Source organism: Carcharodon carcharias, chromosome 2 (genome assembly GCF_017639515.1).
Source record: "Carcharodon carcharias isolate sCarCar2 chromosome 2, sCarCar2.pri, whole genome shotgun sequence".
Taxonomy (NCBI): Eukaryota; Metazoa; Chordata; class Chondrichthyes; order Lamniformes; family Lamnidae; genus Carcharodon; species Carcharodon carcharias.
In genome coordinates, this window is record NC_054468.1 from 216,415,424 (window position 1) to 216,432,205 (window position 16,782).

At 44.4% G+C, this 16,782-nt stretch overlaps 1 protein-coding gene across 5 annotated transcripts in view; it reads left to right on the forward strand.

The window, feature by feature from the left end:
* Nucleotides 1–16,782, forward strand: part of ltbp1 (latent transforming growth factor beta binding protein 1) — a 383,746-nt gene that overhangs the window by 89,625 nt on the left and 277,339 nt on the right. For 4 of the 5 annotated variants that reach the window (XM_041215598.1, XM_041215616.1, XM_041215607.1 and 1 more), the window contains exon 5: nucleotides 12,248–12,415. In XM_041215598.1, coding sequence (XP_041071532.1) covers nucleotides 12,248–12,415 — 168 coding nt within the window. Of the gene's footprint in view, nucleotides 1–12,177; nucleotides 12,416–16,782 lie in introns of those variants that run through there. The other variant, XM_041215632.1, reaches the window with a different exon arrangement.

Below are 16,782 nucleotides of genomic sequence, written 5' to 3' on the forward strand. Positions count from 1 at the left end.
CAGTGGCAAATGGAATTTAATCCGGATAAACGTGAGATGATGCACTTGGGCAGGACAAACAAGGCACAGGAATACACAATGCATGGTAGGACCCTGGGAAATACTGAAGATCAGAGGGACCTTGGTGTGCATGTCCACCAGCCCATTAAGGCAGCGGGACAGGTAGATAAGATGGTTAAGAAGGCATATGGGATACTTGCCTTTATTAGCCAAGGCATAGAATAAAAGAGCATGGAGGTTATGTTGCAACTGTATAAAATGCTGGTTATGCCACAGCTAGAGTATTGCGTGCAGTTCTGGAATCCACATTATAGGAAGGATGTGATTGCACTAGAGGGAGTGCAGAGGAGATTTACCAGGAAGTTGCCTAGGCTGGAGAGTTTTAGTTATGAGGAGAGATTGGATAGACTGGGGTTATTTTCCCTGCAGCGCAGGAGATTGAGGGGGGACATGATTGAGGTGTATAAAATTATGAGGGGCATAGATAGGATAGACGGGAAGGAACTTTTCCTCTTGGTGGAGGGATCAATAACCAAGGGGCATAGATTTAAGGTAAAGGGCAGGAGGTTTAGAGGGGATGTGAGGAAGAATTTTTTTCACCCAGAGGGTGGTGGGAATTTGGAAGTCACTGCCTGAAAGGATGGTAGAGGCAGGAACCCTCATAACATTTAAGAAGTATTTGGATATGCACTTACGATGCCATGGCATACAGGGCTATGGGCCTAGTGCTGGAAAATGGGATTAGAATTGTTAGGTACTTGTTTGACGGGCGCAGACTCGATGGGCTGAAGGGCCTTTTTCTGTGCTGTAGACCTCTCTGACTCTATGACTACTAATTCTAATAATAAAATTATATTTGAGATTTGATTGAAAATAATTTGCAGGTGAATTAAATGCTAGGTAAATTTGTCATGACAGTGGATCACAGCCTGAATTGCTTACGGACATGTTGAACTTGATGAGGAAGACGCTTTTTTTTTAGAAAGGTCATACAAGCAAAAGCTGGCTGAGACTGTAGAATGACTGCTTTTTGGAAAATTCTTATGTGCATTATACTTGACTAACTAGTCCAGAGAGACCTGGAAAGTCACACCTAAAAAGGTGTCAAGGCCCAATTCAGACAGAGACGGTTGAAGTGCAGAAGTCTGAACCGTAATCTCCTGTGGTTGCGAGACAACGGAGACTGATTGTCATCTCAGCACAAACTATCTCCTGTCGAGTTATCTCTCAGAATGTGGAATTGGTCTGAGTTGAAAGGAAGCAGATTCTGGGCGAAAGACATGGTTTTCTTTCCCTTCCATTAATACGTAAAAAAAAGTGGTTAAAAAGCCAGCAGCAAACCTGATCTGGTTCTGGTGTGCGAGCATGTGCTATGAAGGTCACAGCAGACGAACAGCAACTAGGCACCCCTGCAGCTTGCAGGTAAAAGTTTCCGTCTCTCCTCTCTCTCGGTGCTGGAGGCAAGTCACAAGTCAGCAAAGCCACAGTCAAAAAGGAAACAGGACCAACTTCTTCAGCTAATCTGTAGAACCAAGTGTCTCTAAACCAACTGCTCAACTGCCAATGTCAGCTTTACTGGAATCAACCAACTTAAAGGCCGCAATGTTTCACCACCTCATGGACAAGCCAAAGACTGATTAGTACATCTTTTTAACTTCTATTTTCGGACTCAACTTCACATTTCTAATCTGTGTGTATGTGTGTTGCTTTTTATTATTTTGAGTAACTAATGAACTTACTCTTTCTATGATTCGAAAAAGCCTGATTAAATTGGCTCCTTCCAGAACATAAATACATTTAGACTGGGAACTAGTATACACGAGGGAAGGGATCCTTTTTAAATTAACCTTGTTGTGACCAACTGAGGGGGTTGAATAAAGAAGGGGAGCCAGCTCATTCTGCCTCACTCTTCACCCCTGCCTCAGCTCATCTGCTTTGGGGTCCTGTTTGGGAAGTTAACAATTTGGGGTATCTCATCTGGGATCATAACAAATTGGGAGATCTCGCCTCGGGACCAGTTGTAACAAACTCTATGGCCAATATGTATTTGTCATGCATGTAAATTAAACTTTTAATTCCTTTGTGCTTCTGTTTTGAACTGAAGGAAGATAATTAATTGAACCCTCCTGTTAATTTTGCCACAGAAATATCTAGCAATGACAATGTCATTGATAAGATCGCTGACAGTTTTCAGTCAGGGGCTATTCAGATTAACTTTTAATTGTCATTGGCTCTATTTTCATTTCCCTTCCGCCCTTCTCCTTCCTTCAAAGTAGTGTCCACGTGCTGAGCTGGGTTTCCGCTGGTTGTGCTGAATCTCTGCTACCTCGGCCTCACGATTACTCTGCATGTGATTCAAGATCACGAGATTTTGGATGGAGAGGTGGGAGTGGGTAGCATCCAAAGGTTGTGGTTTTGTGTCACCACAGTAATCCAGGCTGATGCTCTGGCGAGGGAGTGCAATGCTCTTGGAGGTATCATCTTCTGGATGAGCTGTTGAACTGAGTCCCTGTCCACTCTCTCTTGGATGGATGTGAAAGATCCCATGGCACTATTTTGAAGAAGGGCAGAGGTGGGGGGGGGAGGGGTACTCTCACCAATATTTTTCCCTTGGTGAACCTCGCTACGAAACAGATTATCTGGTCATCATCACTGCTGCTTGTAGGATCTTGCTGTGCGCAAGTTAGCTGCCATGTTTTCCACATGACAGCAGTGACTATACTTCAAAAGTACTTCATTGGCGGCTGTGAAATACTTTAGGATGCCCTGAGGTTGCAAAACATGCACTCCTCTCTTTTCTTATATTATGAAAGATAATGATAGATAGGAGGAGGAGGAGGTGTGAACCTGTAATTTAATCCTGAGGTTTAGTTGATGTTGATAACTCACTCAGATTTTGCTCTTGTGGTTCATGATGTAACCTGAGTCCTGACAGTAAATTGCAGCCTTATTTACTGAATCCCAATCATCCATGGCTCTGTATTTAATGTTCTTTTCAACATCACAAGAAAGAATATTCTTTAATGACCGTCACTACAAATCTACTGCTAATGAAAGCAGATCTTAAAAATGGAACATAAGAGCTCACACTCAAAATGTAACATTATATATTTGTTTTTAAAAAGTGACAGTTGGCAAGGTGTAAGTACTGAGCTGTGAACTAATCATGGGTTCAGCTATTATAAAATTCTTCAATTTAATGGTTTATGACTTCATCTGATTGCCATCATTCTACTAAAGGTTTACTATTCACTTCCAGTCACCCAAAATATTTGTATTTAACTCTTAAATTCACATTGGGTTTCAGGTAGATATTTGGATTGGGGGGCTTCAACAATGACTGCATGCACATGGAGTCTCAGGGCTTTCTCCGAGACAGTGCTTGTCTTGACATCATAAATGCTGCTTGCATTTTAGGTGCAGTTTTGGTCTCCTTACCTCAGGAAGGATGTACTAGTCATAGAGGGAGTGCATCGAAGGTCACCAGGCTAAATTGTCCTATGAGGAAAGGTTGAGGACACTGGGTCTGTATTCTCTAGAGTTTAGAAGAGCGAGGGGTTAACTCATTGAAGTGTACAAAATTCTTACAAGTGCTTGAGAGGATAGATGAGGGAAAGATGTTTCCTTTGGTTGGGTGGTCTAGAATCAGGGGACCGCCTCAGAATAAGAGGCAGGCCACTTAGGACTGAGATTAGGAGGAATTTCTTCAGTCAGAGGGTGGTGAATCTTTGGAATTCTCTACCCCAGAGGGCTGTGGAGGCTCAGTCATTGAGCATGTTCAAAGCAGAGACTGATAGATTTCTAGATACCAGTGACATTAAGGGATACGAGGATAGTGCCTCAAAGATCTGCAGCATGGAGCCACCAGCCTTCTGCTGCCTTCTTGGAGCTTCCGGGCTTCTTCTAAGCCTTCTTCAATTACCAGACTTGGACAGCACCAATGACGGCTTATCTCTCAGAGTTTCAACCTCCTCCCGAGATTCCGTTCCCCTGGATTCCCGAATATGCACCAAGTGCAAACTCACAAGCATAACTTCAGGGCTTCAGCCACGCCAAGCAAGAACACTACTGTTCCAGAGGGGTACCTTTGCCCCAGTGGCCCACAGCACAGAGTCACCAACCTTCGGCTGCCTTCTTGGATCTTCCGGGTTTCTCCCAAGACCTCTTTGTTTAAAGTCGGCTACCCACAGCCCTTTTCCTGTTTAGAGCTAGCTCCTCTCTTTTTTTTTAACCTTAATGGGGACCTGTCTCTGTCCCCTACCTGGAATTTCCTTTTGGGTCCTCTTCCTGTCCCCTCTCCCTGTCCACTGCTTGGGACCCTAGTCTTCCATTGCGCTCCGCTCCCAATCACCTGACCCGAGTTGTCACGCGGTTATTTCTTCCAGGTGCACTGGGCCCAAAGAACTCCTCAGAAAATTGCAGACCCTGTGCATGTGTAGCCCGCTCCCAGTCTGCGCATGCGCCAAATCTCCGAGGTCTGTGGGGAGTTGAAGATCCTGACTTCCGCTCTCAACGAGGTAAATGTATTTTTCATAACAGTACTAAATGGCTGACCCCTCATCCTGAGACTATGACCCCTGGTTCTAGACCCTCCGGCCAATGGGAACAGCCCCTCAGCATCTACCTTGTCAAACCCTCTATGGGTTAATGTTTCAATGAGATCACCTTGTATTCTTCTAAGTGTTGTCCATCTTCACACTTGCCTCAGCTCATCTGCTGAAATTCTCATCCATCCCTTTGTTATCTCTAGACTTGATTATTCATTCCAGTGCTATCGTGGCTGGCTTTCCATTTTTTACCATCCGTAAATGATCTCATCCAAAATTCTGATACCGTATCCTAACTTGCACAAGGTCTTGTTATCCAATCTTCACTGGCCTACACTGGACTCCTGGTACAACAGTGGTTCCCAGTCCAGCAACGCATCCATTTTAAAATTCTCATCCTTGTGCAGGAATTCTGAACTTCTGAGCAGCCACAATTTTAATTGCTCCATTATTGGTGAACGTGCTTTCAGCTGTCTAGGCACTAGCCTCTGAAATTCCCTCCCTACACCTCTCTGCCTCATTTCTTCTCCTTTCAGATACCCCTGAGAACCTATCTCTTTGACCAAGCTTTTCTTCACCTGTCCTAATATCTCCTTATGTGGCTTAGTGTCAAATTTTGTCTGACAACACCTCAAGATCTTTCTCGGGAGTGCTCAGCTACATAACTTGCCTTCCTATGAAGCCTTTTATGTGTGCAAATCGTCACCCATGATATAAAGGGAACGCACCCTGGGTGGGGATTTTCTGGCCCTGCTGGGACCTGCTGCAGGGATATGTGGCAGGTTGGCCAAAAGCCCACTGACTCTCAGCGGGACTGGAAGATCCCGGCCCGGGGCTTGTACAGTTTATTCTGCTTCTGAGTGAGATCTTCACCAATTACCTCTGCACCTTGACGTCAGTCTTCTTGTTTGTGGAACAAACTGGAGCTTTTAGTGTCTGCTCTGCATTCTCCATTCGTTAGTTTGGAATGTACAGTGCACCAAGCTCCCTTTATGGTGTTTTGTTGCGAAATGCCCTTGGCCCGCCCTGTTTAATGCTTGCTTGCTGCAAACGAGTGCCTTGGGGGGGTGGGGTGGGGGGGAATAAATGGCAGACACTCAAAAGCACTTGTCAGGAAATGAGGAAAGGCTTATTGAAAGCTGTGGAAGTACCAGTGAGCCTACAAGAAACACCTACTGTTAATGTGCATTGCAACTAGAGAAGGGCAGCTGATTCTCTCATGACTGATGAGGTTATGGACAGCACCCTCCATGTTTCACTCTGATTTTTGTCTGCTCCAATTTTTTTAAAATGCTGAAAACTCGGGGTCGTTTGAAAGTGGGGATTATTCTCGAACATCTACGACCCATTGACACCTTTCCCTGAGTTACCATGATGTTTATAGAGCTTAAGGACGTAATGACCTTGGAAGAGGGATGCTTGTTTCAAGAAAGTGGGCAGTCAAAAATTCTGTTGAATATCATCTCTTTGGTCTATGGGGCCAGGGGGTACTAGAATGCTCCTTATGGGCCCCCACAAGTAAATCTTAGTCCTTCCCTGCTGCAGACCCACCCACTCTGCTCTCTTTCCAAATGTGAGACTCCCACCGGATGGTAGCTGAAGCCAATCCTGCCATTTACTGGATGCTGGTGAGCAGCCTTCGATTGACCCCTCCCTCTCCTCCCACTGACTTCCTGCTTGGAATGGTCTGGGTTTAAATTGAAGCCCAAGAGTTAAAGGCCCAGATCTTCTGGTCTCTCAATGGTTGGGCCCCGGTGGTACAATGGAAGATGTGCTGGGGGTCCCCTCGGAAGTCCCAATGCAAGGACTCCATGGGAATTGCCTGGAAAGTTTCAACTTCCAATGTGCAACTCCCCCTCCTCTGAGTAAGAGTCTGGGACTTTGGCGGGTTCTAACTCACTTACCTGGATAGTTATCCAGGAAACCTTAGACAGGAAGAAACCATATCTAACTTCTGGGTAACTATACAACTGAACGCCCCCCCCCGCCCCCAACTCTCCCATGACTCTCCAACACCCCTGACCCTCTGACTTTCCCCCTGACCGTCCGTCTCCCCCTGACCTTCCAACACTCTGACTTACGCTAACCTCCCTCATAGGATCTCATCACCTACCACTCTTACCCAGCTGGCACCCTTTCTACCTTACCACCTATTACCCTGCCAACCTAACCAGCTGACACCATACCCAACATACCACCCTACATACCCTGTCACTTACCACCCTACCCATCCTACCACTCTGCCACCCATCACCCTCCACCTACCACCTACCACCTACCACCCCTCCGCTCTACCCACCCTGCCTTCCTGCTCACCCTGGCACCCTACCCAGCCACATTTTTACTACCCTACCCACTTACCTCACTCACTAACACTAGTTAGTGTTAGTGAACACTAGCCACTAACAATGTCCTAAAGTTTTTCAGTGCGTTAGTGAACGAAGGCTTACCAAAATATGGCGGCTAGTGCTGTAAAACGGGGGTGTCACTTGGCTTCCCCCGATGGTCCTGCCCCATGAAGAAGGACTCCAAGAACAGACATGCTCCACATTTCAGAAGAGGCCTGGTTTGGAAGCCCGGGCCAGAAATGTGGAGCTCTGGCACTGTGTAAAAAAAAAAAACCGGGGCTGAGTGGCAATCCGACAGCGACTGCCACTCCTTGGAAGGTTTGGCTCACAACACCTGGAGCAGCAAGTGGGTTTCCAACTCACCTTAATACCCACCCACCCAAATCCCACATGGAGCGGGTTTGAATGCATGGCCTCTGACTCAGGCAAAAGTGTGAGTCCATTGTGCCAGTTCCCATGGTGACGGGGATGATAAGTATGGTGACCAGACGCCCCGGTTTTGCCAGGACAGTCCTTCTTTTTCATTAAATGTCCTGATGTCCTGACAATTCCCTAAAAATAGTTCATATGTCCCAGTTTTCATCTTTTCCCTTTTTGTCAAATATAACCTGGGCCCTGGGAGGAGAAAATCTGTGTGAAATTTCATCCTTCCTGTAAACACCATCACATCGCTTTGCATATTGCATGCAGCAGACTAGGATCCCTCCCCCTTGACGTCTCCAAGGGAGTTGTCACTACCTGTTGGACACCGATGGCTCCATTGCTGATGACACCTTTTAAACAACTTACGGAATAGGGTTGCCAGCTCTGGCTGGACATATTCCTGGAGATGACCTCCCACTTTCAACTGTTTTCCCCTCCACCCCAGACTCTTGCCATTGGTCACCCAATGTGTCAGTCATCACGCCTTCCCATGTGTCCCAGGTTTTACTGGTCACCTTAATTATAATTGAGCAAACTTTTGCTGCTCTTCGTTGCTGGAGCTTTTTCATTGTGTTGTAAGTGAGAGAAAAATCAGATGTTCAGTGAAGCCATATGGTGTGTGTTTGTTAAAATTAATCCTACCGATTTTTAAAATATTCTTATGCACCAGTGACCTTCAACAGGGAGAAATAAAAGAAAAACCTGCCTTTCTAGAGTGCCTTCATGACTTCAGGAGGTCACAAAGTGCTTTACAGCCACTGATGTATATTATGAAATGCAGAGACTGTTGTAATGTAAGAAATAAGACAGCCAATTTGCACACAGCAAACTCTCAAAACAGCAATGTGATAATGACCAGATAATCTACCTCAGTGATGGTGATTTAGGTTCTATTGCATGCCAGTATTCCAGTCTAGTAAAGTTACTTGCCTCTCGCCACACAAAACTGGGTAATGATGGGCACGTTAAAAAATGGTGCTCATGTACAATGCACTGATTGAATTAAACCTACACGTCCAGCCCTGAATTGCCTTAGCAGCGACAGCAACTTAAATTCATCCAACACCACAGAAACTATCAAAAGTCACTTTTAATGCTCCCCCTAATTTCTCAATGCTTTGTGCAGACTGCACATTGCTTGGCGAGATCCCTTTAGGGTTAATATGTGACTGTGTGCATGTATGCATCTCAAGGGAACGTTGCTTGTTTGATCCCTGCGCGGCACTTTTCTGATTGCTGCACGGCTGTGCCTCCCCGTTGACATTGGCTGCTTCACAGAGGCGCAATCAGAAAGAAGAAATGCTGAGATTCCGGTTGAGGGTGCGGTCTGGGGAGACTCGGAGGAGGTGGGAATGGGCAGAAGCTGATAAATGGGCTCCTCTCAATTTCAGGGACAGACGGAACCTCTGAGACTGTTGTTAAAGGTGATGGTAGAGGAGATGGAAGAGCGGGGCTTAAGGAGACGATTGATAGCAGGAAGAAAATAGCCAGAGGTTACCTCTGACTCTGGAGTAGTAGGACTTACCACTGAAACTTAACGTTTGTAACTTAATAAAGGCATTAAAAATTGAGATTTGCAAGCAAAATGATTACATGAAATTATTACTGGTACATTAGAATTTATTTTGTCTGCAGAATTTATTTCTGGCAATCTGTGCCTGTGTTATCTCATGCAGTCACGCTGTAAGCTAGTTCAGGTGCTGATATTTAAGAAACTGATCAAGACCTGGTTGTGCTGGGTAATAATGCTCTTCAAAAGTAATCTTGCAGCCTCACTGTGTTTTGCACATAATATCAGCTATTATTTTGTAGTGAGAGTCCCTGCACGCAACAGTGTTCACACTTTATAGAGGACAGGCACCGAGCTCAAAATGTTCATGAAAGACAGGAGCTCAGACATTAGGGTAAGCTATAGGGGTAACTTTTTGACTTATCATGCCTGTCAGTTACCCTCACTCCCATATTTGAAAAATGAGTACACAGTGGGCCACTTTCTGATCAGTTTGAACTGACAGAATACATCCAAATTTTCCATTTAGGACCAGGAGGTCCTAAAGAGCCTAGTGTTAATATTCCAGCTTTTCAGGCATTGCAACAGTTTTATAAAATGATATGTGTCACGTGTACTGACTGCATTGGTTGTTACTGCAAGTGCCATAGTATGATACGTGTTCTTTAATTCTACACAGCTTACATGTCTTTTAGACACAGCTGCTTATATGCAGTGAATTTGCTGGTGCACCTCTTCTTTCAAGTACATAGACCTTGACAGAAAGAAAGAACTTGCATTTATATAGCATAATTTGCATCCCCTGGAGCCCAAAGTGCTTCATAGTCAAAGACTATGGCCACTTTTGAGGTGTAGTCATTGTTATATAGGGCACTGCTGCAGCGGTAAATATGCGCACAGCAAGGCCCCACCAACAGCAACAAGATAAATGACTAGATAATCTGTTTTAGTGAAGTTGCTTGAGGGGACACCAGGGGATCTCCCCTTGCTCTTCTCTGAATGGTCCCACGGGATGTTTAACATCAACCTGAGAAGGCTTTGGTTTACATGTTACAACTGAAAGGCAACATTTCCAACAGTGCAGCACCTTCCCCAGTACTGCACCAAATTGTCAGCCTAGGTTGTGTGTTGGAGCCTCTGGAGTGGGTCATGAACCTGCATTCATCTGAGTCATGGGATTGTGCTGGCGCTAAGCCAATAGTACATCAGTTCAAGGTATTAACTCAAGACACTAATCTCCAATCTGCTCAAGTAGTACGATGTAAATTGTACTTATCTACATGGCTGAAAATTTACCATGTTTCATTAGAGTTTCACTAGCTCACCTTTCAACTGCATGTGGTTGTCTGTCTGAGGTGTATAAAATTATGAGGGGCATAGATAGGGTAGACAGGAAGGAACTTTTCCCCTTGGTGGAGGGATCAATAGCCAGGGAGCACAGATTAAGCTGAGGGGCAGGAGGTTTAGAGGGGATGTGAGGAAAAAGATTTTCACCCAGAGGGTGGTGGGAATCTGGAACTCGCTGCCTGAAAGGGTGGTAGAGGTAGAAACCCTCATAACTTTTAAGAAGTATTTGGATGTGCACTTGCGATGCCATGGCAAACAAGGCTATGGGCCTAGTGTGGAAAATGGGATTAGAATAGTTAGGTACTTGTTTGACTGGCACAGACTCAATGGACCGAAGGGCCTTTTTCTGTGCTGTAGACCTCTATGACTCTATGTTTAAGCTGATGATCAGAAAAAGGCCCACTGTGAACTCAAATTTCCAATATGGGAGTGAGGGTATCTTCTGGGCAAGATAAGTCACAAAGTTACCCCAATAGCTTACCCTAATGTCTGAGCTCTTGCCTTAAGCATTTCAAGCATGGTACTTGTCCTCTATTAAGTGGGGACTGTTACTATGTGCAAGATTACTTTTGAAGAGCATTATTATACAGCAGCTTGCTTGTTGATATGACTCACAAGGTGCGCAGATAAGAAGGACTGTGCCACACTGACAGCGCTGTGCTTGGTCTGCTTCTGTTTAGGTGTAATTGCACCCTCCTTCCAGTGATGGCGGTGTAGCGCCTCAGTTCCATGTCTCCCAGCTCTCCAGCCTGCATCAGGGAGACCCCTGTGCTGCAACAAACTCTACTTCGCTGCTTGCCAAAATTTCCTAAGTTTTGTGACTGAGCTATAAGTAATAAGAGCCACACTCCAGTTCTACCAAGCCACAATTTGCTAGTAGTATATTAAAGGTCTCATGTCCTCTAATACTTGTTCCACCTGTAACAGTGTGCTCTCCAATTTGCCATGATCCATTACACACAACATTCGCTAACAAACACACATGCTTCTTGGGCCCTTGTGCATTGGTCAGTGGTCCTTTGATCTGAACTGGTTTCCAATGGATCCAGAGGGAAGGAGGCAGAGAACTATATAGAAAGGCATCAAAGTGACATGCAGAGATAGCTTTCAGTGTTGCTGCACACCCCAACAACACCCAAAGTCAAGTATAATCCCCTAGAGAGAAAAAAGCTTTATCCCGTTTGGCTAAAAGAATTCTGAACACAAGTGCCACATATGAATTTGGCAATGTTGCACGTAAAAATGCAACAAAAAAGGGAGCTGAAATACTTTGCGTATGAGGCATAGGTTGATTCATACATTGTTTTAAGACTAGTGCAAGATTTGCCCTTTCTTGGATATATTGTTCTTTGTCCGTCTCAGAGTTATTTATGTCTCTGAATTTAAAGCTTAATGATGAATCAACTTGAACAATTCACTCTTATTTTACTCCTGGATTGCAAGCAATTGATGGCCTCAGTCTGAATGTACATCTTGAGGAGCTGTAGGGAGAGGATTTGCCAAGAAACTGTGAAACGGCCCAAGCAGCTGCGTCATGGAGTTTGATAGCTTTGGGCTGGAGTGCCAGATATTTGAAACAGATGTTTTCAGACATGCGGCATGCCTAAAACATTTCCAGGGGTTAGCTGCAAATGACTTAATATCGACAAAAGCAAAGCTGCAGAAATATGCGGGTGAAAACAAATGTTGATTCACCCTTAGGTGCACAGCGGGACTTTTCATGCTGCCTCTGCCTGTCAGGTTTCTGCGCTGAAGCTGTCGTGTCCTTTGTCTGAGTTAAAATAAAGTGCAGCTCTATAATTACTAATCCTCTTTTGCTGCTCTGACTTCAAAAGTTGGTTTGGAGTGCATCCCGGAGTTCTGTTTGCCGTGCTTTCTTCTCCCGGTTCAGAGACGTGTCTGGATAGTGGATAGGCAGCAGTCGTCATTATCCCTTCAGCAACCCACCCCCCCCCCTTTCCCCGCCACCCCCTCCCCTCCACCCCCAGCTTCACTTGTCTGTTTTCAGGCGAAACTGATGGATATCAAGTTGATCTCTCTGTTTTTCTCCTTCATTGTGCCTCCACTCGCAGTCGGAAACCACACGGGCCGCATCAAGGTGGTCTTCACGCCCACTATCTGCAAAGTGACCTGCACCAAGGGAAAGTGCCACAACAGCTGCCAACAGGGGAACACCACGACCCTTATAAGTGAGAATGGACATGCTGCTGACACCCTGACAGCGCAGAACTTCCGTGTGGGTGAGTAACACAAATTGGTGTCTATTGAACATCAGTAAACAAGTGACAACATGAGGGAGTGTTCAGCCTTTGCTTTGGTTGGAGTTGTGGTCTTAAAATCATGGATTGTGGTAAATGCGGTGACCAGCTGAATGTGACATTAGGTGTGGACTAACAGACATAGCAGTGTTTTTGATGTTAATTGCAGCTCAGATTTAACTTTTCACTCTTAAAGCTGGTTAAAAAGTAGATTGATGGTGCTGCAAACCTGCGTTTGTTTTTCTCTGATCTCTCTTTTTAAAAATATTGAATCAAGCTTTCCTTTTTTAAAGGGTTTGGTATTTCCTTCTTTGCTGTCTTTAAATTACTGCCTCTCTGCTGTTTGGTTTCTCTGTGAAGCTCCCTTGTTTTTTTTTGCTGCAAGTTGAATGTTTGAATGAAACATTAATTTTGAATTCCTGATGCAGCTGTTTAGTGAATTTTAATTGTCCCTGAGTCTCCCTCATCTCAAGTAATTGCAACTGAAGCCACTTGACATGAAGATTCCAGTTGTCAGCAAAATGTTTCTCACTCGTGAAAACACGGAGACTGTACAAAGACTGAATCAGCTACTGGGCAAGTGCAGCCTTCAAACATTTTGAACTAGAGTTTGTGCAAAGACTGAATGATCACTGAGAAGTGTCCCCTTCAAGCAAAGGTGTCCATTAATAACGTTAATCTTGATGGACATTTGCTACATTATGATCATGATCTAGTTTGCTTGTTTTCTGTACTTTGTGCAACTATTTTAACCAATCATTGGTGAAAAGGAGGGAATCACAATGCATTAATGGGGTTTAGATTAACACCCTGGCTATTGAGAGAATAGCTTATAGACTTTGTCTGACCTCCGTGTCATTTATAGGTAGAGATCTGAAGTTTAAAGGGCAGTGCAATAGTACAGGTAAATACCATTGCTATTAATTACTTCAGTTCATTCCCTACCTCTGACTTTTTATTTAAAGTTTTAACTTGTGTTGTGGGTTCTATGGCAGTGTCTTTGGAGCACCCATGTTGGACACCCTGGTTGATCTGGTCTCATGGACACTCATGTCAAGGTTTTTGCAGGTTTTTTAGTACAGGAGCATGGTACTTGATGTCAGCCTGAGGGGTTCCTGCACCTCCCGTGCACTGTATTTCTAAATGAGACCAGAAATAGGCCCCTGTTGTTTGGGGTGAAGATGCAGAAGGGAAGGATTTTCTTGGCACCCCACCTTGTCTACCCTGTTCCCTGAAGTGGTTGTTTACAGAGTTCCACAAAGAAGCCTTGTCCTAAAATCATAGAATGATGCAGCACAGAATGAGGCCATTCGGCCCATCGGGTCTGTGCCAGAAAGAGCTACCCAATTATTCCCACTTCCCTCTCCTTTCCTTACAGCCCTGCCATTTCCCCACTCCCCTCAATTATTTACCCAATTTTCTTCTGAAAATTACTATTGAATCTAGTTTCCATCACCCTTTCAGGCGGTGTGTTCCAGGTCAGAGCAATTCGCTGCATTAAAAAAAATCTTCAATACACCCTGGTTTTTTTTAGTGAATTACCATAAATCTGTGTCCTCTGGAAACAGCTTCTTCTTATTTACTCAACCAAAACAATTCATGATTTTGAATACCCAAATAAATTTCTTAACCTTCCCTGCTCTAAGAAGTATAACCGCAGCTTCTCCAGGCTGTCCATGTGACTGAAGACCCTCACCCCAGTTACCATTCCAGTAAGTCTTCTCTGCATCACCTCAGGCTTTGGCCCAAAGTGTTATGACCAGAATTGGGCATAGTACTCCAGTTGGGGACTTAGGTGATTTAAGATAATTGGCAAAAGAAGCAGTGGCTACAAGAGGAAGAAACATTTTCTGCAGCTGAGTTGTTATGACCTACAATGCATTGGAAGGGTGCTGGGAGCAGATTGAATACTAACTTTCAAAAGAGAATTGATGAAACACTCAAAGGGGAAAGATTGCCTCTGGGGAAAGAGCTGGGGAGTGGGGCTAATAGATAGTTCAAATTGCTGGCACAGGCCTGATGGGCTGAATGGCCTCCCTTTGTGTATCATTCTGCGATTCTATGATTTATGGGGGAACAGCCTGGATGAATGTAGAATTCTATGGGTAGAATTCAAATCCATGCATCCCACTAACATTAAAAAATGCAGTATGTGTTACCTCATGATGTATTTTTCCTTATTTTTGTTGCTGTCCGCACTGGGGAAGAATGTTTTAGGCAAAAGAATAAAAGCCCTAACCGATCAACTGTGCCATCTTCCTCCCATTTCCTGACTCTTGCAGGCGGCTCCTCGGCTGCCTGTGTGTAACTCTCGTGCTTCCCATTCTTCTCATGCCTTTGGAGTGAATTTGAAGCTGCACTGAAATTGGGAGCCAGAAATTAAATAGCGCAAGAAACCTCGGAAAAATAAACACCTAGGCACATGTAAGAGCCTGTAAAAGAAGGAATGTGTCGACAGGAGAGGCGAGCTGCAGAAGAGACAATTAAAGGCAAATCTGAAATTTGCTGTTAAATATGGGCAGAAAATATACAGAAAGGAAAAACAATTAACATCGTTGATGAAGTGAATGCTCACTTTGTTAAAGGTCAGCTTGAAGGGAAATATTCCTCAGGCATTTTGTGGCTTTTCAGGTGATTTAATTTCACAGAAGCTGCACAGCAGGGGCTGCATTGTATTCCAATCGGGAGCAGATGTTGTCAGTGGGATCAGCTACCTTTTTATGAATCAACTTCATCTTCAGATTAAAACAGTCAGCCTAAGCCAGTTGGTAGCCTCAGCCTGCATGTGTTAGGGCCTTTAGTCAACCAGCACCCATAAATGCAGTGCAACGTTCACCACAGAAAGGCCCCCAGAAACACGCCCGTGGAAGTGACTGGCTTGGTCTTCATAATAGTTTCCATAATCCCAAGGAATATGATTAATCCTAGGTGCATAAAATTAGTGGGAAAGCATTAAATATGGCAGGTATATGGATGTGTACCCTTGTAATGACTTAATAGAGCGGACAGGTTTCAACAAGAAACAGCTAAACTTTATTACAGAGAGCTTTTCAAGTGCTTGTCAGGAAGCCCCTCCCCCTGCTTAGGGCTCACTGATCAGAGCCTTAACAGAATACCACATGACCCTTGATGGACAGCAAGAGGACCTATACCCTCAGTTGCCACAGAAATACTAAAAGTTGCTTGGCTTGGGTTCCTTTCTTGGAAGGGAATGGGTAGGGGTTGGAACATAGGAGGTGTGGAGTAGGTGGGGCACAGAGTGGGTGGGGTTCAGAATGGGGGGGCTTGAATTGGTGGGGCAAGGAACGGGCTGGTTGCGAAATGGGCTGCCGATTTCACCCACTGCCAGTTGTCCACCTCTGCCGAAAGTGAAAATGGCCTGCCCTATGTCTTTTCTCCTTGTCCAATCAGTGCTGAATTGTGGATCGTTTTTGCTGTTGATTCATCTGTTCTAGGAATCAGTCAAATCATTTCCCTTCAGGTCCTTCAAGCTGTTAGACAGGACTTCAAGCCCCCGCCTGACAGGATGGAAGTTAACCTCCAGAGACGAAAGGACATTTGACATTAAAAAGAAAGCAAACCCTGGAAATTTTTAACAAGAACAGCGTTTTAATTTACCACACTACCCAGGCGATAACAAAACCCCGTTCAAAAAACAATTGGAAAAAACGTCAATAAAATGCATTTGCCTATGTAACATTTTATCTATGGATGGAATTATTAATGGAGGTCATGTGGTACAGAAAATCACTTACTGGAGATGTAACAGATTTAGCCCAAAGGACGAGTGTATAGATTACATTCTTCCAAATGAACTGGATCATATTCCATGTCCTATTGACCCCATGCCACTAATTGTCTTTGTGCGATGCAGTCATAATGGTGAGTAAGTAACGTTGGTGTGATTAATAATTGCAGTGGTCATGTTCCAAGGACATGTCCCATCAACCAAATGTGACCTTTTTCCTTTCGTAATGTGTGCGGGAAAGTAATAACAATATATCCACTGTTAAATGTTTGAACGTTTAGGTCAAATACCTTAAAATAGCTTGCAGATGTGAATAGATAGCTGGTTTATGCACAACGTATTAGAACGGTGGCTGACTGCGAGGCTCAAACCACTGCTAACCGAGATTTTCAATGGGACTGTTTAATACCTGTCGGTAAATTACATGAGCTGGGTCCCGGTTGGAAGTCCACTTTCTGATAATATTTGTGCTGGGCTCAGAGTTATTGTCAAGCTGCTTTTGCCCAGCTTTTTGAAGTTGAATTATTTTCTTTTGTTAAAAAAGACCCAAATAAAAATGTGTGGCGACCCTCTTAACTTCTGTTCTTAATATTTCTGAAAA